The 19,055-nt window shown below is 38.7% G+C and overlaps 1 protein-coding gene across 1 annotated transcript in view; it reads right to left on the bottom strand.

Moving 5' to 3' along the window:
- Nucleotides 1-19,055, bottom strand: part of SNX9 (sorting nexin 9) — a 101,821-nt gene that overhangs the window by 20,048 nt on the left and 62,718 nt on the right. The window contains exons 8-13 of the mRNA XM_032778349.2: nt 18,237-18,362; nt 17,621-17,738; nt 13,778-13,908; nt 11,954-12,057; nt 8,519-8,622; nt 4,894-4,971 (exon numbers count right to left, since the gene is read on the bottom strand). Coding sequence (XP_032634240.1) covers nt 4,894-4,971; nt 8,519-8,622; nt 11,954-12,057; nt 13,778-13,908; nt 17,621-17,738; nt 18,237-18,362 — 661 coding nt within the window. The remainder of the gene's footprint in view (nt 1-4,893; nt 4,972-8,518; nt 8,623-11,953; nt 12,058-13,777; nt 13,909-17,620; nt 17,739-18,236; nt 18,363-19,055) is intronic.

Below are 19,055 nucleotides of genomic sequence, written 5' to 3'. Positions count from 1 at the left end.
TGGGGTCAGTCTGTTGCTAGCTGACAGGATTTGCAGAATAATGTGGGGAGTTTTATTAGGGAAACTCGTGAAGGGTTTGGCCCAGGGTGAGAAGACCCAGCATGCAGGTCAGGCACCCCCAAAGCCACTCAGATTTGGTTTAGTCAGGGCCTTGCCTAGACTTTGCCATTGTAGAAATAAAGCAGTTTTATTTAAGGCTCCTTTCCCCTCACACCAAAGAATGCCACAAGTACTGTAGTGTGGTCCCTTTGCCACAGGAGTACTCTGGAACTGGCTGATGTACGGCTCAGACAGCTGTCTGTGTTCCTATAGCAGAGATTCCCAAAACAGATCAGGCAGTGCACAGGATCATGACAGTGTTAAAGGAATACTGCCTGGAGGAATGGGTGTATCCAGTAAAAACTTGGAAGGTGTGCTTGCCTTTGCATATGCATGAGGCAGCTTTGCATGTGTATTTGGGGGTCTTAGTTAACTGACAAGATGTCAGTTTGCTGTATGATCAGAAAGGGATTCTTATCTAGGGATCAATACAGTAAATTTAGCACATACTCCTTTTAGGATTGGTGCAGCCTCCATAGCCATCAATTTTTGGATGTTTCAGGCTATTGAAGATAAGATGTTAGAGAGCCTATGTCCACACTATGGAGGAGTCAGCAGAGCAAGTAGGGAGCATACGTTAAAACCTGTTTCTCATTTTTAGGGGAAATCAGAGTTAAATGTACCTGTCTGGATTTGTGGGTACTCAATGTTACACTGGCTTCATAAGCAGGAGGTTACATCAGCCGACTGGTCTCAGCTGGGCTTCAGAGCCAAAGTTCTCTATACCAGTTTGGCAAGAGCAGCATGTTATGGGACACTCCTGTGTCTCTTTTGCACTAATCTGGGGACATTTCACATTGCCTAGCATGCCAATAGTCCATTAGAGAAGAATCATCTTAGAACTTGCACCAGGCTCAATTTGAAAATTAACAGTCAGTGGAATTTAGGGTGGATTACATAACTATGGCCAAGGACCAGGTTGGTCTGGTCAGAAACACTCACAAGGCAGATGTGTCAGAGAGCTGACAGACACACACAAATAGATTTGATCAGGAGAACCATGAAACAAGAAACTGTCAGTCTTTCTGATTCTTTTGGATCTGTGCTGATGGTCAAAGAGAGCAGGAATGATGCCCCTGAACCATGGAGGGAAAGGGTCCACTTATCTGATAAAGGATCCAGTATGTGGTGGAGCTATCCCAAACAAACGCCCCTCTCCTGTCCCCCCTCAAAAAAGCAAACACACAAGGCAAACATTTGACAAGAGTTAGCTGCCAGACAGTTGGGAGGCAGGAGGGGAAGAATGCAACCAAGCAATTTGCTGGCATCTCTGTAAATAGTAACAGGCTGCAAGGGGAAAGCTCTGAGGACAAACCTAAGCAGAGGACCCAGGAAAGACTAGTGGACTCCACAAGCCTGTGGGGTGAGACGAGGTGTAGAGCTTCACATGCTGAATTCTCCCTCATCTATTCTATCATTTTTCTTCACAGGGGGGGAGGGTAATGGGAGATTCAGTACTGGGCTGACTCATGAATTGAGTGGTGGAGGGTTGGGTAAGGGAGCCAATCCTCATTCTTTGGCTGTACGGTGTGAAGCCATTTAACCCTGCACTGGACCCAACTGCTATAGTTGGGAGGGGGAGTGTGTCAGCACCCTCTTTAATATTAAAGTTAAAGCTGCAGCCTGCTGCTTTCAATCTATTAATGTGTCTATGTCTTCTTTCTTCTGAATGTCCAGTCAATCACAGAACAGCATCCAAACCAGACATCACATGAGATTACACACTAACAGCAGATAGAGCTGAATGACTGGTAGTGATAAAGAGATTTAAAGTGATTTGTGCACTCCACTTGTTCTGTCTTTTTTGGAGAGAAGTGAATTTTGAAGCAAAGGAAAACAGACTGTTGTACCAGGTGTATTAAAAAGTAAAATATATGGGATCAGGACAGAGGATAACAAACTGGAAGGAAGCAACTTCTTCTAGCAAGACACTAGAGTGCAACCAGGTATATCTAAGGGTACGTCTACACTGCACGATTATTTCGAATTAGCTTAAACCGATATTACAAAACAGATCTAATAAAATCGGTTTAGCGCGTCCACAGTGGGATCCCGAAATCGATTGTTTGCGTCCATGGTCCAAAGCTACCATCGATTTCAGGAGCGGTGCACTGTGGGTAGCTGTTCCTCAGCTATCCCATAGTTCCCACTTCCGTGTTGAGAGCACAGTGCCTGATGGGGCAGAAAACACTGCCCCGGGTGGTGCTGGGTACAGCCTCACCCCTCCCTTTGTGAAGGCAGCAGACAACCCTTTGGCGCCTTTTTCGCGGAGTGCATTGAGCAAACGCCATAGCACAGCAATCTTTCCCTTTTTTTTTTCACGTGGTGGTGGGGGGAAATAAACTGAGGAGCTGTTCCCTGAACCACGCCAGACACTGTGTTTGAACCTACAGACATTGGGAGCTCAGCCAAGAATGCAAATAATTTTCAGAGACTGCTGTGGACTGTGGGATAGCTGGAGTCCTCAGTACCCCCTCCCTCCCTTCATGAGCGTCCATTTGAGTCTCTGGCTTCCCGTTACGCTTGTCACACAGCGCTGTGTATCCTGGAGTTTTTTATTCAAACGCTTTGGCATTTCGTGTTCTGTAACGGAGCTGGATACAACAGATTTGTCTCCCCATACAGCGATCAGACCTAGTATCTCCCGTACGGTCTATGCTGGAGCTCTTTTTCGATTTCAAACTGCATCGCCAGCCGTGCTGATCAGAGCTCCACGCTGGGCAAGCAGGAAATGTAATTCAAAAGTTCGCGGGGCTTTTCCTGTTTACCTGCCCGCTGCATCCGAGTTCAGATTGCTGTCCAGAGCGGTCAGTGCTGCACTCTGGGATGCCGCCCGGAGGCCAATAACGTCGATTTCCGTCCACATGAACCCTAATCCGAGTTATCACTATCGAATTTAGCGCTACTCCTCTCGTTTGGGAGGAGTTCCGAAATCGATTTAAGGAGCCGTTTAACTCGATATTAATGACGACGTCGTGTGAACGGATACAGCGTTAAATCGGTATATCGGCCATTAAACCGATTTAAAGTCGCAGTGTAGACCTGGCCTCAGGGAGTAGCAAGGGGAAATATTCCTGCCTACTTCCCAATTACCAGGGTCTCTATTTTCCATACCATTCGAAGATGCTGGAAATCAAATTACCAAGTTCCTTTGTAAGGTTAATCTGCAAGTTTGCATCCTAACTTTTAAAGCCACATTCTTTGTTTTCCCTTTACTCTGGTAAAAGAATATGTGTTTCATTACTAAAGTAAAGTTTCAGTCTCTTTCCAAAGATTCATGCTACAGGTTTTGTCTGGCTCCAGTCAGGATTTGTATGCAGGACACTTTACATATTTAAGTTCTACTTCAAGTATGGTACACAAGACAAATACATAAGAACATAAAAATACAGAACATACACCCACAGCAAAGAACCTAATTTCAAATCACAGGTTAAAATGGAACCAGAATTAACAGGCAGAGTTTACAGAAGGATACAAAGCAAAGAACCAATTTGCAGTAACCAAGTAAAAAATCCCAGCTGGAATAAGTTACTAAATCAAATGTCTAAAAAAAATTCAGAACATCTGTAAAATGCCACAAGGAATCCGGTGGCACCTTAAAGACGAACAGATTTATTTGGGCCACCGGACTCCATGTTGTTTTTGTGGCTACAGACTAACATGGCTACCCCCTGATACTTGTAAATGCCAGTTAATAAAGTGATCTGAAAGAGAAGTAATAGTTTAAAAACTCAGTGACAACATTCTAGGTTAAAAACAAAAAAAAATCTTTAGGTTCATTTTGGGATGAAATCTGAGAAAGATTCCAATTTTGATTTGAGAATTGGGGGGGAGAGGAAAGGGCATGTGGGAGAGTGACCCGATGAGGTCCTTCACCATGTTGAACAATCTTTTCTGCACATTACTTGAGAAAACACTAGCAGAATTTGAGTGACTATATTTGATGTAGCCAGCAATTCTATTCCAGTCCTGTGGAAAGAAATGGGGAGGAAAAGCACTGTGCTAATAAATGCGTGTTATGAAATACAGATTTGATTTCTGATGCTTCTAAACAGCAAGTTACGTATGCATAATGAACAAGCAAACTGGAAATCTCAAAATGTGATCGCTAGCCTAGTAGAAATGTGCCAAAGTGGAATTCAAGTTTGGCCCAAAATAAGATAATGCATAAAACAGTCCCACAAAAATAAATGCCCACTAATTATTTTTCATCTTATGCCTCTTTCCCTCCTCCTCACTACAACTCAACGTGACAGTCTCCATTTATTAGTTGTGTAGATAGGGCCCTTTAAAAAACAAAAAGTGTCTCCAAATCAGATAAACATAATCCAGTTAATTACAAAAAATGGTTTTAAAATGTCACCCTATAGTTGTGATGGCAAATGTTTTTACATCCATCAATTTCTTCTGTAATGTAACACACAAGTATTGATCATAAAAGACATGCTACAGTTGATTGTCAGTTAGGACAATGACAATGTTACAAATTAGTATTAGATCAGACTGCTACTGTAAATACCTCAAGTTAAACAAAAAAGATTGTAAGATATGTTCTTATTTGAATTCTCATTTGCATTCCTTATATAAACAACATGCCATGCCATTTGAAACTCTAAGATGTGGGGACTCAGTCAATACAAATAGATAAGGAAAGTGTTACTTATATTGAGATTTAAAAATTAAAAAGTCCCAAAATAATATAACATTATTGACAGCAAAATGTTGTATAATAGAACACGACATAATATTTCTTAAAAATGAAAGAACAGTACAAATGAATATATAAAATACCTTGGTAACCACTGGTGCTGAAAACCAGTGCCAGACTCTGTAAGGCTTTTCCTATCTTCTGATATTCCTTGGGTAATGCTGAAAAAAAAAAAAAAAGAAGTAAAAATGTAAATACTGTTTTATACTCACTGAATTATACAGCATTTCTGGTACCAAACAGCTATTCAATATTAACCAACATTTATTTTTGGGGAAAATGTTCCAGAAGTCCACCATAAGTCATATGTATGTATTACATTTTATGAATATTTTTGTAATGGCAACCACTTTAAATAAAAGGATAAAATACTGTCTTAATTTAATCCTTCTATAGTTAGCTCAAAGAGATGCAATAATATCCGCACAAAGGGTAGTACTGCATATCCATACTTGAATAAATTGACCATTCCAAACTCCTGCAGATAAAAATCTTCAAACTGCACTATGACTTATTTTAAAATATAACTGTGTGTAAGTACATATTTTAAAAATCACACACCAAATTAGTATCTGTCTCTGTATGTACAATCTATGCATCTGTCTCTATGTATATAATGAACATGACATATTGTGCGTATGTCTAGAGATCTCTCTCAATATCGTACACAGATACACACACACACACACAGAAAACACCCCTCCTATTCGCCTTCCCCCCACTACAATAGAGGGATGTATGCTTTTCTAAGAAAACTTTGCCACTGCGCCTTGAGCAGGGGTGAAAGTAACTTAAAGGACTTACCAGTATGCCAGAGTCCTGAGCAGGGGGCGTGGCCTCAACCAGAAGAGGCTGGGCCTTCAAATCACCCCTGGAGCTACCAGCTGCAGAATGGCTGGGAGCCCTGGGGCAATTTAAAGGGCCCGGGGCTCCAGCCGCCACTACCGAAACAGACCTCTGGCCCCTTTAAATAACCACCAGAGCCCTGCTGCCACTACCCCAGGGCTCTGGCAGCACGGCTTGGGAGGTGATTTAAAGGGCCCGGGGCTCCGGCCACCGCAGGGAGCCCTGGGCCCTTTAAATTGCCAGCCTGGGAAAGCCAGTCCGGCATGGTATACTGGCTTTTGCCGGTACGCCGTACCATACCATACTGGCTTACTTTCACCTCTGACCTTGAGGAAAGAACTGAAAAGGTCACCATATGTGTCCATACTTGCTTATCTAAAGCAACAAATATGTTTAAAAAGCTTGATTCAGGTAAAATGTCCCCCAACCATGGAAGCTTAAAAGTATTCCTTCATTTCCTCTGTGAAGAAAACAGAATATTTTGTGTTCAAATGAACCCTAAAAACCAGGGAGGGCGTCACTTTATTCCAAATTCCTATTCATGCAACCTATACAAATGCATCCCAGAAGTACAGTGAGATTTTTCTCTTAAGTGAGCCATAGCTTCCTTTTAAAAATAAATTTGTTTCAGTGATATATCCTTGACCTGGAGTTAGTAACATGAAGACACAACCTTTTATATTAAGAAATTACATTAGCTGCAATGTTATAGGTCTTCATAAATATTCTTAAAAAAAAAACCTCTTAAAAAGATAGCCATCATGGTTTCAAAATTTAATACTTACAGTAGGAACTAACAACATTGTATACAATTATAAGGCTAAAAAAATGCGCTTGTATGTGTATTATATAATTTGGTGTTCTATTAGGTCTACACAGACATGCATGCACAAATTATTTCTCTAACAATGAGGTTAGAACAGCTGTGGTGTATGGCTGAACTTTTAAATTATAAACAGCATGCATAATTCATATACTACAGACCCATATGCCTGAAGTAATCTCTGAAATGGAAATAATATTTTGCTTGTATGAATTGTCCATTTTAGAAAGAGAGATAGAAGTTGAGATGTTTGCTTTTTCATTTTTGTTTACAATTATCTGTATTTGGGGAAGCGTATTGTGTGGATAAAAGAGGGACTAAGTAGTTTTCAATTGCTCTGATATTTTAGTATTCATAGCAAGGTAAATGGCTTCTGACACCATACAGTGGGTCTCTCTATTAGTATCTTTAGGCCTGGTCTACACTTGGGGGGGAAATCAATCTAAGTTTTGCACTTCAGCTACATGAATAACGTAGCTGAAGTTGATGAACTTAGATCGACTTACCATGGGGTCATCACAGCAGTGAGTTGACTGCTGCTGCTCCCCCGTCAACTCCACCTGCACCTCTCATGGCGGTGGAGTACAGGAGTCGATGGGAGAGTGCTCGGGGATCAATTTATCGTGTCTAGACTAGATGTGATAAATCGACCCCCGCTGGATCGATCACTGCCTGCCAATCTGTGAGTAGTGTAGACATATACTAAAATCAGGTGTTCTAAGGGTAATTCTTGCTAAGAATTATTTAATGCATCACATTTTAATTTTTATTTCTTGTGACTGGCATTTTCTATGCATTGTGTACCATTCACAGTACTATCCCGCTGTGTGCCCCATACTCCATCGTCACTTTTTTCCAGTGTGCCAGGGCATCACCATTCTGTTTTGAGACCTATGCAATCCCCAGCAACGTCAGTCTGAATTTATGACAAAGTGGCCACTCCAACAGAGAAAATTTGTATTTCCAATGTTTTCTTCTACCACCATGTGTCATTTAAATTATATTATGAAAACGAATATATAAAAAAGAAGGACTAAAGGGATACCCAAGAGCTTTTGGGTAAGATGGGTTCAGATAACTAGGGATCCCTGAAATTCCAACTCCTGTGGAACGCCAACCCTGCAAGAATAGATCTGCACTGCACTCAAGCAAAAAAAAGAAGATGGGGACTGCTAAGATAAGAAAAGAACAGGGCATGGAGACAGAATCAGGAACTTCTGTCCGATGTCTTGTCTCCTCCTCCATCCAAGATACTGGAGGAGGAGAAAAAAAAAAAAGCAGTGGTTTGTGTATTTTAGTTTACACAGTTCCTGAATTCTACAGATATTTAGTTCCTTCTTCAGTACAACTGTTGGAGATAATGAACATTTGGTTAACTGCAATTTCACTGCAATAGTAAAATATTAATTATATTCCACTACTGTTGTAATAATTACTGTTCATAAATATTAAAATATTTGCTCAGCTGGCCACTTATTCTTAATTTATTATTATATTGTTTTATATTGCAGTACCAATAGAACAGGATTCCACTGTATTAGGTTCCTGCCCCATTTTTTTTTTTTTTTTTTTTGGTAAAAAAGGAATGTAGAGTAGTTGTATTTTGGGTATAATAAGATTAACTATAGCAATAAGCATTTTGGAGCTTTACAGTAATGATTATTTCCAGATAAAAACTATGTTAAGATGTAGTTATGGTTGAGAGTATATATTAATAAATTTAGGGTAAATTACAATACAGAGATGTTGCAATTATCCTCAGACCAAGTGTTATAAACTCAGGAAATTTAGTTAAGGGAGAGGGGAAGGAGGGGAAAAGAGGAAAAAAAAATCTAATGTGTTTTTAAGGTGCTATCTTTTTTAGCATTGTATGACTTACTAATTTTCAGTGTGTGGTTTCATCTAACATAGGATGTCCTATCAAATTCAGTTGATCTAAATACGTTTCAAATTTAATAATAAATGCTCTTTTATTATTTAGATATATTTGTGTAAGGCAGAGAGCACTTAAACTTGTAAAGTTTCCAAGTGACACTTACGTCCTGTACAACGCTTCCAGTGTTCTTGTCCCACTGTCAACAACTCTTTAACTCCATCATCCATGGATTTGGTGAATCTGCCTACTGCATCACATTTCTGTTCTCTGTGGAGTAAGAGCAATCCCATTACAGACAGATACAGAGTTGTTCCAATTTGCTACAGTTGGCATTTAAACTGATGCAATGGACTTTTGAACAACTACATGACTATTATTAATAATAACTTTTACAATGCCCAAGAATGTGTTAAGCATTTCACAGAACTAGTAAAAGACTGGAGTGAAATCCTGGCCCCGCAAAGTCAATGGCAATTTCCCCACTGACTTCAGGGGGGCCAGAATTTCACTCCAGGTCCTTTGCCTGATGCTTCATACTGTTTGTTATACTTTCTATCCTTTAAAAGAAGTCTGCAACTGGATTATCATTCTTGCTCTGGATCCCTACGGATAAGAAAGTGCCATGTACTTTTTAAAAATCTAAGTTTAAGTTTTTTAAAAATTTTAATGTGAAGAAATAAATATTAAAAAAAAAAAAGACAACAGAAGTCTGATTTCTTAAAATGATGGTACACACAAAACCAGCAGCTACATCCTATACTCAGAGGCCAGTCTACAAAGGATGAATCTGATATGAAAATGAATTTCAAAACTAGACTACCTCTTCAGGGAGAATACAAATATAGTCTAAACCTGAAGATGGCTATCGATTTAGGATAAAGGGCTGCTGATGTCTCATGGAAGAAATGCTAATATTTTGTGCTCAAAAACAATGTATTTTTCTCTCTCTTTGCTTAGGGGATCTGCATTAAAATATCAAAATGTATATAGTACTGAGCAATTAACAGAGTAAGCTCTATAAATGTCCTAACATTTTCATTAAAATTTTTCCTAACTATACCATATTTTATCGAGTGCCCATGAGACCATTAAGATGTAGGTATCATCATCTCTATTGCACAGAGAGCAAGAAGTTAAGTGACTTGGCCAAAATCACAGACAGGGTCATTGGAAGAGCTGAGACTAGACCTCAAAGCTTCCTAGATCCCAGCTTTATGCTTAGGTTACTATACATTTCTCCCTGAAAGCAGTACCTGATCATTCTCCATGAAATGTCAATTCTTTGTTTGCAATATCACAACTTGTAATTGGGGAAGTTTCTGTGACTTTAAACAGGAAAAACAACAAAACAGCGTAACTTTAATAAGCCAAGATCCTATTTTCACGCAAAGTCCCAAACACTGAAGAATGCGATAAAAAAAAATAAGGCCCGCATTCCAAAAAAAAGTTACCCTGTTTATATGCCACCCAATTAATTATAATAGGACTACATGCGAGAATGAGCATAGGCATAGAAGTAATTGTTTCAAGAATTAGGCCACATTTTTAGGATCATCAGTGAAAGGTGATATAAAGGATTTAACCACTTAATGGGAAGACTGACTTACAATATAATAGTGAAAATAAAATATGCAGAAATGAAATGTCAGCACATTCACTTTGGACAGGAGACAAACCAATAGAGCAAGAGTTATATTTACACCCCTATGGACTCTACTGAAAAAAATGCTGAAATTATGATAAATATAAAGTGAGATTTAATCCATATGCCATGAGTGTGTGTTTGACTCCCTTCCGGGAAATAAATGGACAGAAGACTTAGGCCTTGTCTAAACACAAAAGCTGTACTGATTTAACTTACAAATGGGTTAAGTAAATAAGTTCTAGATGCAACCCCTTTATGTGGACAATTAAGTTGGTTTAAAAGTACTTTAGACTGAATTAGTTTAAAATAGTTGCCTTATCGACTGGCAAATTTTCTACCACAGTGTGTCTATTGAGAGAGATTAATAGCGTAGAGTGATTGAGAAAAGAATGGCCAATGAAAAATCAGAGTGGTAAGCTCCAGAATAAATACATCTTTTCTTAAGTATTTTCGAAGTTGCCCTATAACCACCTGCTTTCTTCTACTCAAGGAGATAATTCACAGAAATACTATGAATTAAAGCATACAAACCTACTATTTTTTTATTCCTGTTATTAAAAGATATATTATGAATGGCATTTACGTAGATTAAGACTTGCCCTTGAAACAAAAACAAATAAGCTTCCTAACTTAGAGGCCCTAACACCTTACAACCTTATCATTTCTCTTTCCTGACTGATGAGAAATGTTATGCTTCAATAGTATTTTTACAAACCAATTCTCCTGGAGCTTTCTTATCACATCATTCTCTCACTCACATACAAAATCTATTTAGTAACAAGGTTTTTTGTACCACATTGATACCACGGTATTTAAAGCATATAATCAAGGTTGAGGATGAACAACTGATTATGAAATGGAAGAGACCTAGAAGTCCATTTCCCTGCTAGGGCAGGACTGTTTCAGATATATACAGACAGATATTACTCCATGCACCACAATGATGTTGCTTTACCGATAAAATGCTCGGCATAGGCCTCATATATTTCTAAGTGTAGGTACAGTATGATATTGCTATTCTAAAAACATTTTTCATGCAATCACATCAGCTCATCCACAAACATTTAACGTCTTCACAGACATACAGACATTAATGAAATCCATGTAAACACCCATGTTCTACAGTAGATGGGAGACGAGGCGAGCAAATCACATCTCCTCATTTTTCTTTCTAAAACAAGATTATGGGAATTAAAGACAGGAACTGCAAAGCAGATCCAATTTATCACCCTAAGGTTAGCTAAGAGAAGTGTGTGTGCACATGTGTGTACACATTCCTTTACACACACAAAAAAAATTGGGCAAATTTTAGATATGAGACTTTTTAAAAAAGTTTGATAATTTAAGTCACTCTTCCCTTATTTGTAATAGATTTCCCTCCCATCAGAATGCTTTGCTGAATGAATTAAACATTATCTTTTCCATTTATGCACAGGATTCTTCTTCTTGCTCGACAGGACTGTCTACCTCACATTACACATTTTTTTGGACACATTTAGTTGCTTTGGAATGTTTCAGAACTGTCACAATAAAGAACAAAATATACCATTTAACTGCAGCACTGGCAGACTTCAGTGCCAATATTCTGCCAATGCTCATCGACTCTGATTCAAGTTAGTTGCAAAGAGAAGTCCTTTTAGGACCTGCCTTCAATCTGATCTTCGATTCTGCATGTGCAGATATGTACAATATCCTTTTATTGTGTCAGAGTTCTAACAGATTTGGAGAGGTCTCCACCAAATCTTAAGATAACTTTATGAGAAAGCTACCATTTTTCAGTTTCACCTCAATGACCAACTGCCAGAAGTCCTTTGATACCACCAATATGTATACTCATGCAAGCTTAAATTTTTGTTATATGGATAGTTCAGTAGTTTTCCATCAGGAAATAACATCTTGTAATATGACTGCTGACATGTAGTATCAGTGCAAAAGAAGGGAATGTCACCTTACATTTCTATCATGTCCAAGTCAGGCGCTTCGGGTTCCATAGTAGAAAAGATCATTACTCCCACAATCTCATCTTTTTCTGCCTTCCTCTTCCCAGTTTTCCATTCCTTGAAATAAGAACAATGGGACAATGCATACTGTGAAATGTGATCGCCACTATTTACCCACGGTAGAGTAACATATATCCTAAGCAATGAATGCAACTTCAATGGGAGTTTTGCCAATTCTTCCATACGGAGAGAAGTTCAACTTCTTTTTTTAAAAAAAAAAAAAATGCATTTCATTTTCTGTATCATAGGACTAAGCTGAAAATGTGAATTATACATTGTGCAATACATAAGTATATACAATACTAAAACTACTTTTCCTATAACCGAATTACAAAAGAAAAAAGGATTATGCACATATCTAAATTGTTAGATTTTAAAAGTTATGCTCCACTATACATAGGGAGAGTAACGTCTGACATTTTTGGAATGCCATCATCTAATTGGTTAAAGGACTGAGCAACTTAAATTTACTATCATTTTCCCACATGGTCATATTTGTTTAAATAAAAGCAGCAGCAGGAGGCAGAAATATGATAACTGCCACTGTAAAATCCTTACTGGGAATTATTTCTTTTAATCCTAGATATGTTGCAGCATCTGTTCTCTGTATTTCAGGTCACTAGTCATGAGAATGCCAATATCCAGCCATACAGTGTTTCGCAACAGAAACTGCTGACAGGGCAGAAGGAGAACTGCGTGACTCTATCTTAGCTATCAGAATATTTTCTGGATAAACGTACACTCTGCACATGTACTCCATTTTGCGTTTATTGCTCATGAATACTTTAAAACAAAAAGTTCATCTTTAAAAAATAAAAAAGGGTGCCAGTTATGTAGGCCTAGCAGTCAACAAATAACCAGATTGGTACTAGTTCTGGAGCTTAGCAAATGGGCTACCGTCAAGAGAAAAAGAAACAAAACGAAGAGGAACAAGAAAACTGAAGAAGCAAGCTTATGTTCTAGATATATCTGGTCCAACCTCAGTGCAGGGGTTGGGACTAAATGACCTCTCAAGCTTCCTTCTAGCCATACATTTCTATGATTCTATCTTCAGGGAAACCTGTGGAATGATCTTGTTACCATCAGGATCAGCCCCTTTTTCTGTCTTTTTTAATGCAGTACTAGGACCATATATCTCTGAGCTCTGCTGCAAAATGAATTGTTTCTGGCAGCAGAACAGTACCGATCACTGGGACTGTACTGACTGATGAGTCAACCAACAATGAATGAGTTCAGCAAAGTCAGATCTGATCAAGAATAACAGCCACAGAAATCTTTGGAAGGGCACATTTGTTTATTTTGTTAAAGAAAGCAAAAAATCCCTTGGGTTGTCGGTTTTTCCACCCATTTTTAGATAATTGCTACTATTAGAGTTACGCTCATTCTATTCTTCTCTTCCAGAAACATCACTAGCTGGAGATCCAATGTGTGAGAGGAGTGAAGGGTGAGGGAGAATTAGAAATTGTTATTCCGCTAATTCTGAAACAAAAACAAAAAAAACCCACTACCTTAAAATACCTATCTATTAGGACAGATGGCAATAAAATTTCATTAGTCAAACCTATTCCTCTTTTAAGCAATGAGTAAAGTCTACCAAACACATGGCAATTTACAGCTCTTGTCTATTGCCCACTGGGGGGGCAGACAAATCAAAACATTCATTATCTGTAGGCTACAAAATTTAACACCACTCTCCTGTACAAAGTAAGCTCATCAGTCCAAAACCCTTTCTTTCATTTCTCTTTTCCAACTGTAACAAGGTTGAATTGTTTCCTACCTTCTCATCCCGGAAATTGAGGAACTGCTGAAAAACTTCACTTTCTGAAACAACCGGATGACGACACATCCTGGTCATCCAACCCTGCAGCCTCTCCATGCGCATTTTGATAAATTCTTCTTCAAAGCGCCCTGCAATATACTGAATAATAACTACTTCATTTCTGCTTTAGCAGCATCCACAAGTGTATTTAAAATAAAAACAGGCTCTTTTCAACTAAATTTGGTGGATTGTGAAATGGCTACCTTTATGTAATTTCTGTAGCTTGGAAAATTAGAAGAACTGTAGAGTAACAGACATCAGCTGTTGGTGAGTAGGATTGTTATTTTTAAATAATGGCCAAGACACATTTTAGAGAGTTCCCTTCTTTTGTCTGATTTTGAAAAATAAGGATAATGGCACGTCATTTCCCTGTTTTCCAGAGAACACAGTTAATTAGTTGACCCAAGACACAGAATTTACAGGCATGAGCAAATTGCAGGCCTTTGATTAATGCAATCAGTTCAGTTCTTCAGTCAAGAAGATAACAGATACAGATATCAATTTCTGAAGAAAGAGTAAAACCAAAATGGAGTAGCATTTATTTGTTAAACATGGTAATAGGTCATGTTTATAATGCTTTTGAAAGGTCCAACATCTGTTAAGTTCATATATGGAAGGCAGTTGCACAAAAGACAACATCCACCAACACCACCAAATAAATACCTTTTCACTTGTTCAAAATTTATAAATATTGTATTCACCAACATACCAAGATTTTTTTTTTCTACATAAGCTGGAAAAGATGAAGCTAAAAGACTAGCAAAGTTTGGGATTCATGAAGTGCCAGCTCTTTGTAACTACAGAGATATTTAGCACATATCACTGAAACTCTTACATTTTAAAAGTAGGTAACTGATGAAACGCTATTTATAAAGAGCAATTTCTGCCATTGTGTATTGATAATTACCTTTGTTTTGTTAAAATTAAAAAGTATCATTTTATAGTTAAAACTGGAAAAAAACCCTCATTTGTTTGATGAGTACTACATAGTACACAATGAATAGTATACATTTGAAAAGGATAAGGCATTGTTACAGCATACTAATAGCTCTGATCCACATAGCAATGTAGATAGCAGTCCTTGAAGGAGTACACTTAAAAATACACACACACACACGTACATGCACACCTGACATAGCTGCTGTGGCAGCAGCTTAAAACCCCCACAGAAAACTAAAACGGTGAGATACAAACAAGGAGAGGAGCTGGCAATACTAACTGATAGACATGTACAGAACTTCATGGCATTAGTCAATTAATAGAATAATTTAACACTGAAGGAAAAAACAACATATTCCATAACTATAACTTGCTTTATTATCCAGCTGTACTAAGCTGCAGTAGTGTCTCAGTCAGTGTACGGAGACATGAATGGTAACTTATTTGGAATCTTTGCAAATCACATCCATAATCCATAACAGCCAGCAAAAACATGATTCCTGTTACAGTTCTCGTCTAAACAAAGTAATAGTCAGCTGGCATAGTAGCAGGCTTTCCGCGGACTAGGGTCTAGAATAGCTTTTTTTCTGTCCAGCCATCCTCTGAAAGAAACTTCCTGAGCATGCTGAAAGATATTTACACCATTTTAAAAGAAAGTTTTGTTTAACCTAATTTCTAAAGGAAATAAATACCCTTTCTTGGCACAAATCAAGAAAATCACCCTCGCTCACAGAATACCAAAGACAAAAGGTTAACTGAGATGCCAGATTCTCTTTTGAGTAGTTTATGATCCAATTACAATGAAAGCTAGACACACATCAGGTCTTCGGGTTTCTTTTTAGTTCACGTTCACGTGTTTAAATAAAAATACTGGTTGAATTCTAAGCACAAGGCTATCTAAGCGAAAACAAAATCACTTCCTCACTTTTCAATTTCCTCGGCACTTATCCCAGCATTTGCATCAATGCTCAACTTTCTTCACACACAGAGAGGCTGTTGCATTTTCAGTGGTACAGAGAGCCACGTAGTTGGCTGCATGCCTGTGTGTGTGTGTGTGTGTGTGTGTTTTTGATTTGTTGCCTTAAAAAAAAACAAAAAACACTGCATAAAAGTCTCACCAGAAGGAAAAAAATAGGAAGCAGCAGCATTAAATATAAACAAAAATTACAGGTGTTCTTCCAGCATAGGTCTCCACCTCTCACTAAATGCACAATTCACTACACTTGTTAACAAATACATTCCTGGTTAATGTGCCACAGAATTCTACGAAAATGAACAGATTCTGAGATTACACATGACTGTGATGACAGAGCTGCTGAGACCACTGAGGGCCCAATCCAATATCCATTGAAATCATGGCTCCCATTGACTTCAAAGGGTTCGTGTCAAGCCCTTATTGTTTAGCCCAACAAAGAGAATAACAGAACGCCACTAGTCGTTGCCTTCAGCCCCCAACTAAAACCTCTCCAGCACATCATCAGGGATCTACAACCTATCTTGACAGATGATCCCTCACTCTCACAGATCTTGGGAGACAGACCTGTCCTCGCTTACAGACAGCCCCCCAGCCTGAAGCACACACTCACCCGTAACCACACACCACAGAACAAAAACACTAACACAGGAACCTATCCTTGCAACAAAGCCTGCTGCCAACTCTGTCCACATATCTATTCAAGTGACACCATCATAGGACCTAATCACATCAGCCACACCATCAGGGGCTCGTTCACCTGCACATCTACCAACGTGATATATGCCATTATGTGCCAGCAATGCCGCTCTGCCATGTACACTGGCCAAACCGGACAGTCTCTACGCAAAAGAATAAATGGACACATCTGACATCAGGAATCATAACATTCAAAAACCAGTAGGAGAACACTTCAACTTCTCTGGCCACTCAGTAACAGACTTAAAGGTAGCAATTTTGCAGCAGAAAAGCTTCCAAAACAGACTCCAATGAGAAACTGATGAATTAATATGCGAACTAGACACCATCAAGTTAGGCTTGAATAGAGACTGGGAATGGCTGAGCCATTACACACATTGAATCTATTTCCCCATGTTAAGTATCCTCATACTTCTTCTCAAACTGTCTGTAATGGCTATCTTGATTATCACTACAAAAGTTTTTTCTCTTAATTAATTAGTCTCAGAGTTGGTAGGACAACTCCTACCTTTTCATGTTTTCTTTACATGTATATAGAATCTCCTTACTATGTGTTCCATTCTATGCTTCCGATGAAGTAGGCTGTAGCCCATGAAAGCTTATGCTCAAATAAATGTGTTGGCCTCTAAGGTGCCACAAGTACTCCTGTTCTTTTAATCAGGGCAAAGGGTCAAATAGATAGAAAACACTTTTCGTATGACCTTTTTCAGCAAGTGTGAAATGAACTATAAAAAAAAACCCATATGTAACATTTTACTTATCAGAAAAGCAATGGTGTACCCTCGGTCTAAGGATCCTTCCTCTCTCCCCCACAATTTTCACTTTTATTATTCTTCTCTTTCAAACTGAAAGGCCCCTGTTTCATGATAATGTTCTCTGAACAAATGAAGATGAAGCTCTCCGAGAGCCACTCCCAAAACTGCCTACGGGGTTGTTTCAGAACAATGAAACCTTCACTATCAAGACTGAGCACACTCCCTTCATAGTGCTTAGTTTTCCAGCCCAGTGGCAAAAGGAACAAATTTGAGATTTGAACAGATATTGACATATGTCATGAGTCAGACTTTCATCAAGCCACCATACCCAAAAGAAGAATTATCCTGAACACTTTTCAAAACCATTGAGAAATAAGGAGAAGATCACTATGAGGTGAGATTTTTTTCTCTGAGTTCACAGCTGGAATCATTTACCTGTGACTTGCTTGTCCGGAAGAGATGGGATTGGAATAGCAAATCCAAATTTAACCAGGAGACGCTCATATAGCCAATCAAAGTGTTTATATCTGTGGTTGACAGATCGATTAGTGTTCTGTGGAACAGGCAAAAGAAAATTCTGACTTTTGATGGATCCTTTAAAAAATTAAAGTAAAGTCGCCAACAAGTGGTTAATGTGACTAACTAGCCTGAGTAAAGCTTTGGCACAAAGTCTCAAAATATTTACTATTTAACAGGTTTCAGAGGGGTAGCCGTGTTAGTCTGTATCAGCAAAAACAACAAGGAGTCCTTCGGGCATCTTAGAGACTAACAAATTTATTTGGGCATAAGCTTTCGTGGGCAGCCCACAAAAGCATATGCTCAAATAAATGTTAGTCTCTACGGTGTCACAAGGACTCCTTGTTGTTTTTATTTAACTACAGTGCCTTGAGGCAACAGTAATGGAAACATTAGCTCTTCATAACATAGTACAGTTACCAATTGGGAAAAAATAAACTTTTCTTTAAACTATCTCCTATTATTTACTATCATAGCCCCCCACACCACCACCACCTTCCCACCCAGAATGAAGTCCTGTGCCACACACACTTACAGTACACGTTAGCTGATATTCAATGTAGCTCTTCAAGCCATACATTTTGGAACCTTTTTTGGGATCTGCCACCACACAGTCAAATGTAGAGGTAGGATAAACCCACATAGGACCATAATCTCCAACCTGCAAGAAGTTACAAAAATATTAATTTTATGAATGTAAACAGACCATCCTTAACTAGAAAACAATTAAAACCTGTGTTGGACACTCTAAGCATCCAGGAACTACACTGATATTTGAGGGTGCTCAGCAGCCTGCAGGAGGCATTCAGGGCTATTTGAAGCGGGGCCCTTAGACTCTTGCAGAGTCCGCTACCTCTCATTTATAAATCTAATCAGAGGTACATAATGCAACTGAAATGGCTTTTAGAAATTGTTTACAATTTTGAATAGCATGAAGTATTTTTCTTGTAGCAAACAATGTACCTAGAATAGCTGCTAGCGAACAAAGGCTACTACTGGAAGATGTTGCCCTTGACTTTTCACCAGAAACGCCCAGCTCTCTCCACTGAGTAATTTGAAGGTCTTTTGATCATCTAAACCATTACGTAAGTATTCCCACTGTATTTGATGGGAATAGTTGCACGAGTGAGGGTTTGCAGACTGGGCTTTATGTTACCTATATATGTTAAACCCATTTATATATCGCACAGCCAAGCAGAATACATTGTAAGCAGCATTACAAGAACACTGGAAAAATTAGCACAATCAAAGAAGCAAAGAATTAAGAGCCTGATCCTGTGAAATGCCGCTGAGCATCTGCAATTCCCACCAAGATCAAAGGGAGTTAATGAGGACAAACCCAGGGATGGATTTT

This window comes from Chelonoidis abingdonii, chromosome 3 (genome assembly GCF_003597395.2).
Source record: "Chelonoidis abingdonii isolate Lonesome George chromosome 3, CheloAbing_2.0, whole genome shotgun sequence".
Lineage (NCBI taxonomy): Eukaryota > Metazoa > Chordata > Testudines > Testudinidae > Chelonoidis > Chelonoidis abingdonii.
This window is presented reverse-complemented; position numbering and strand designations above follow the sequence as displayed.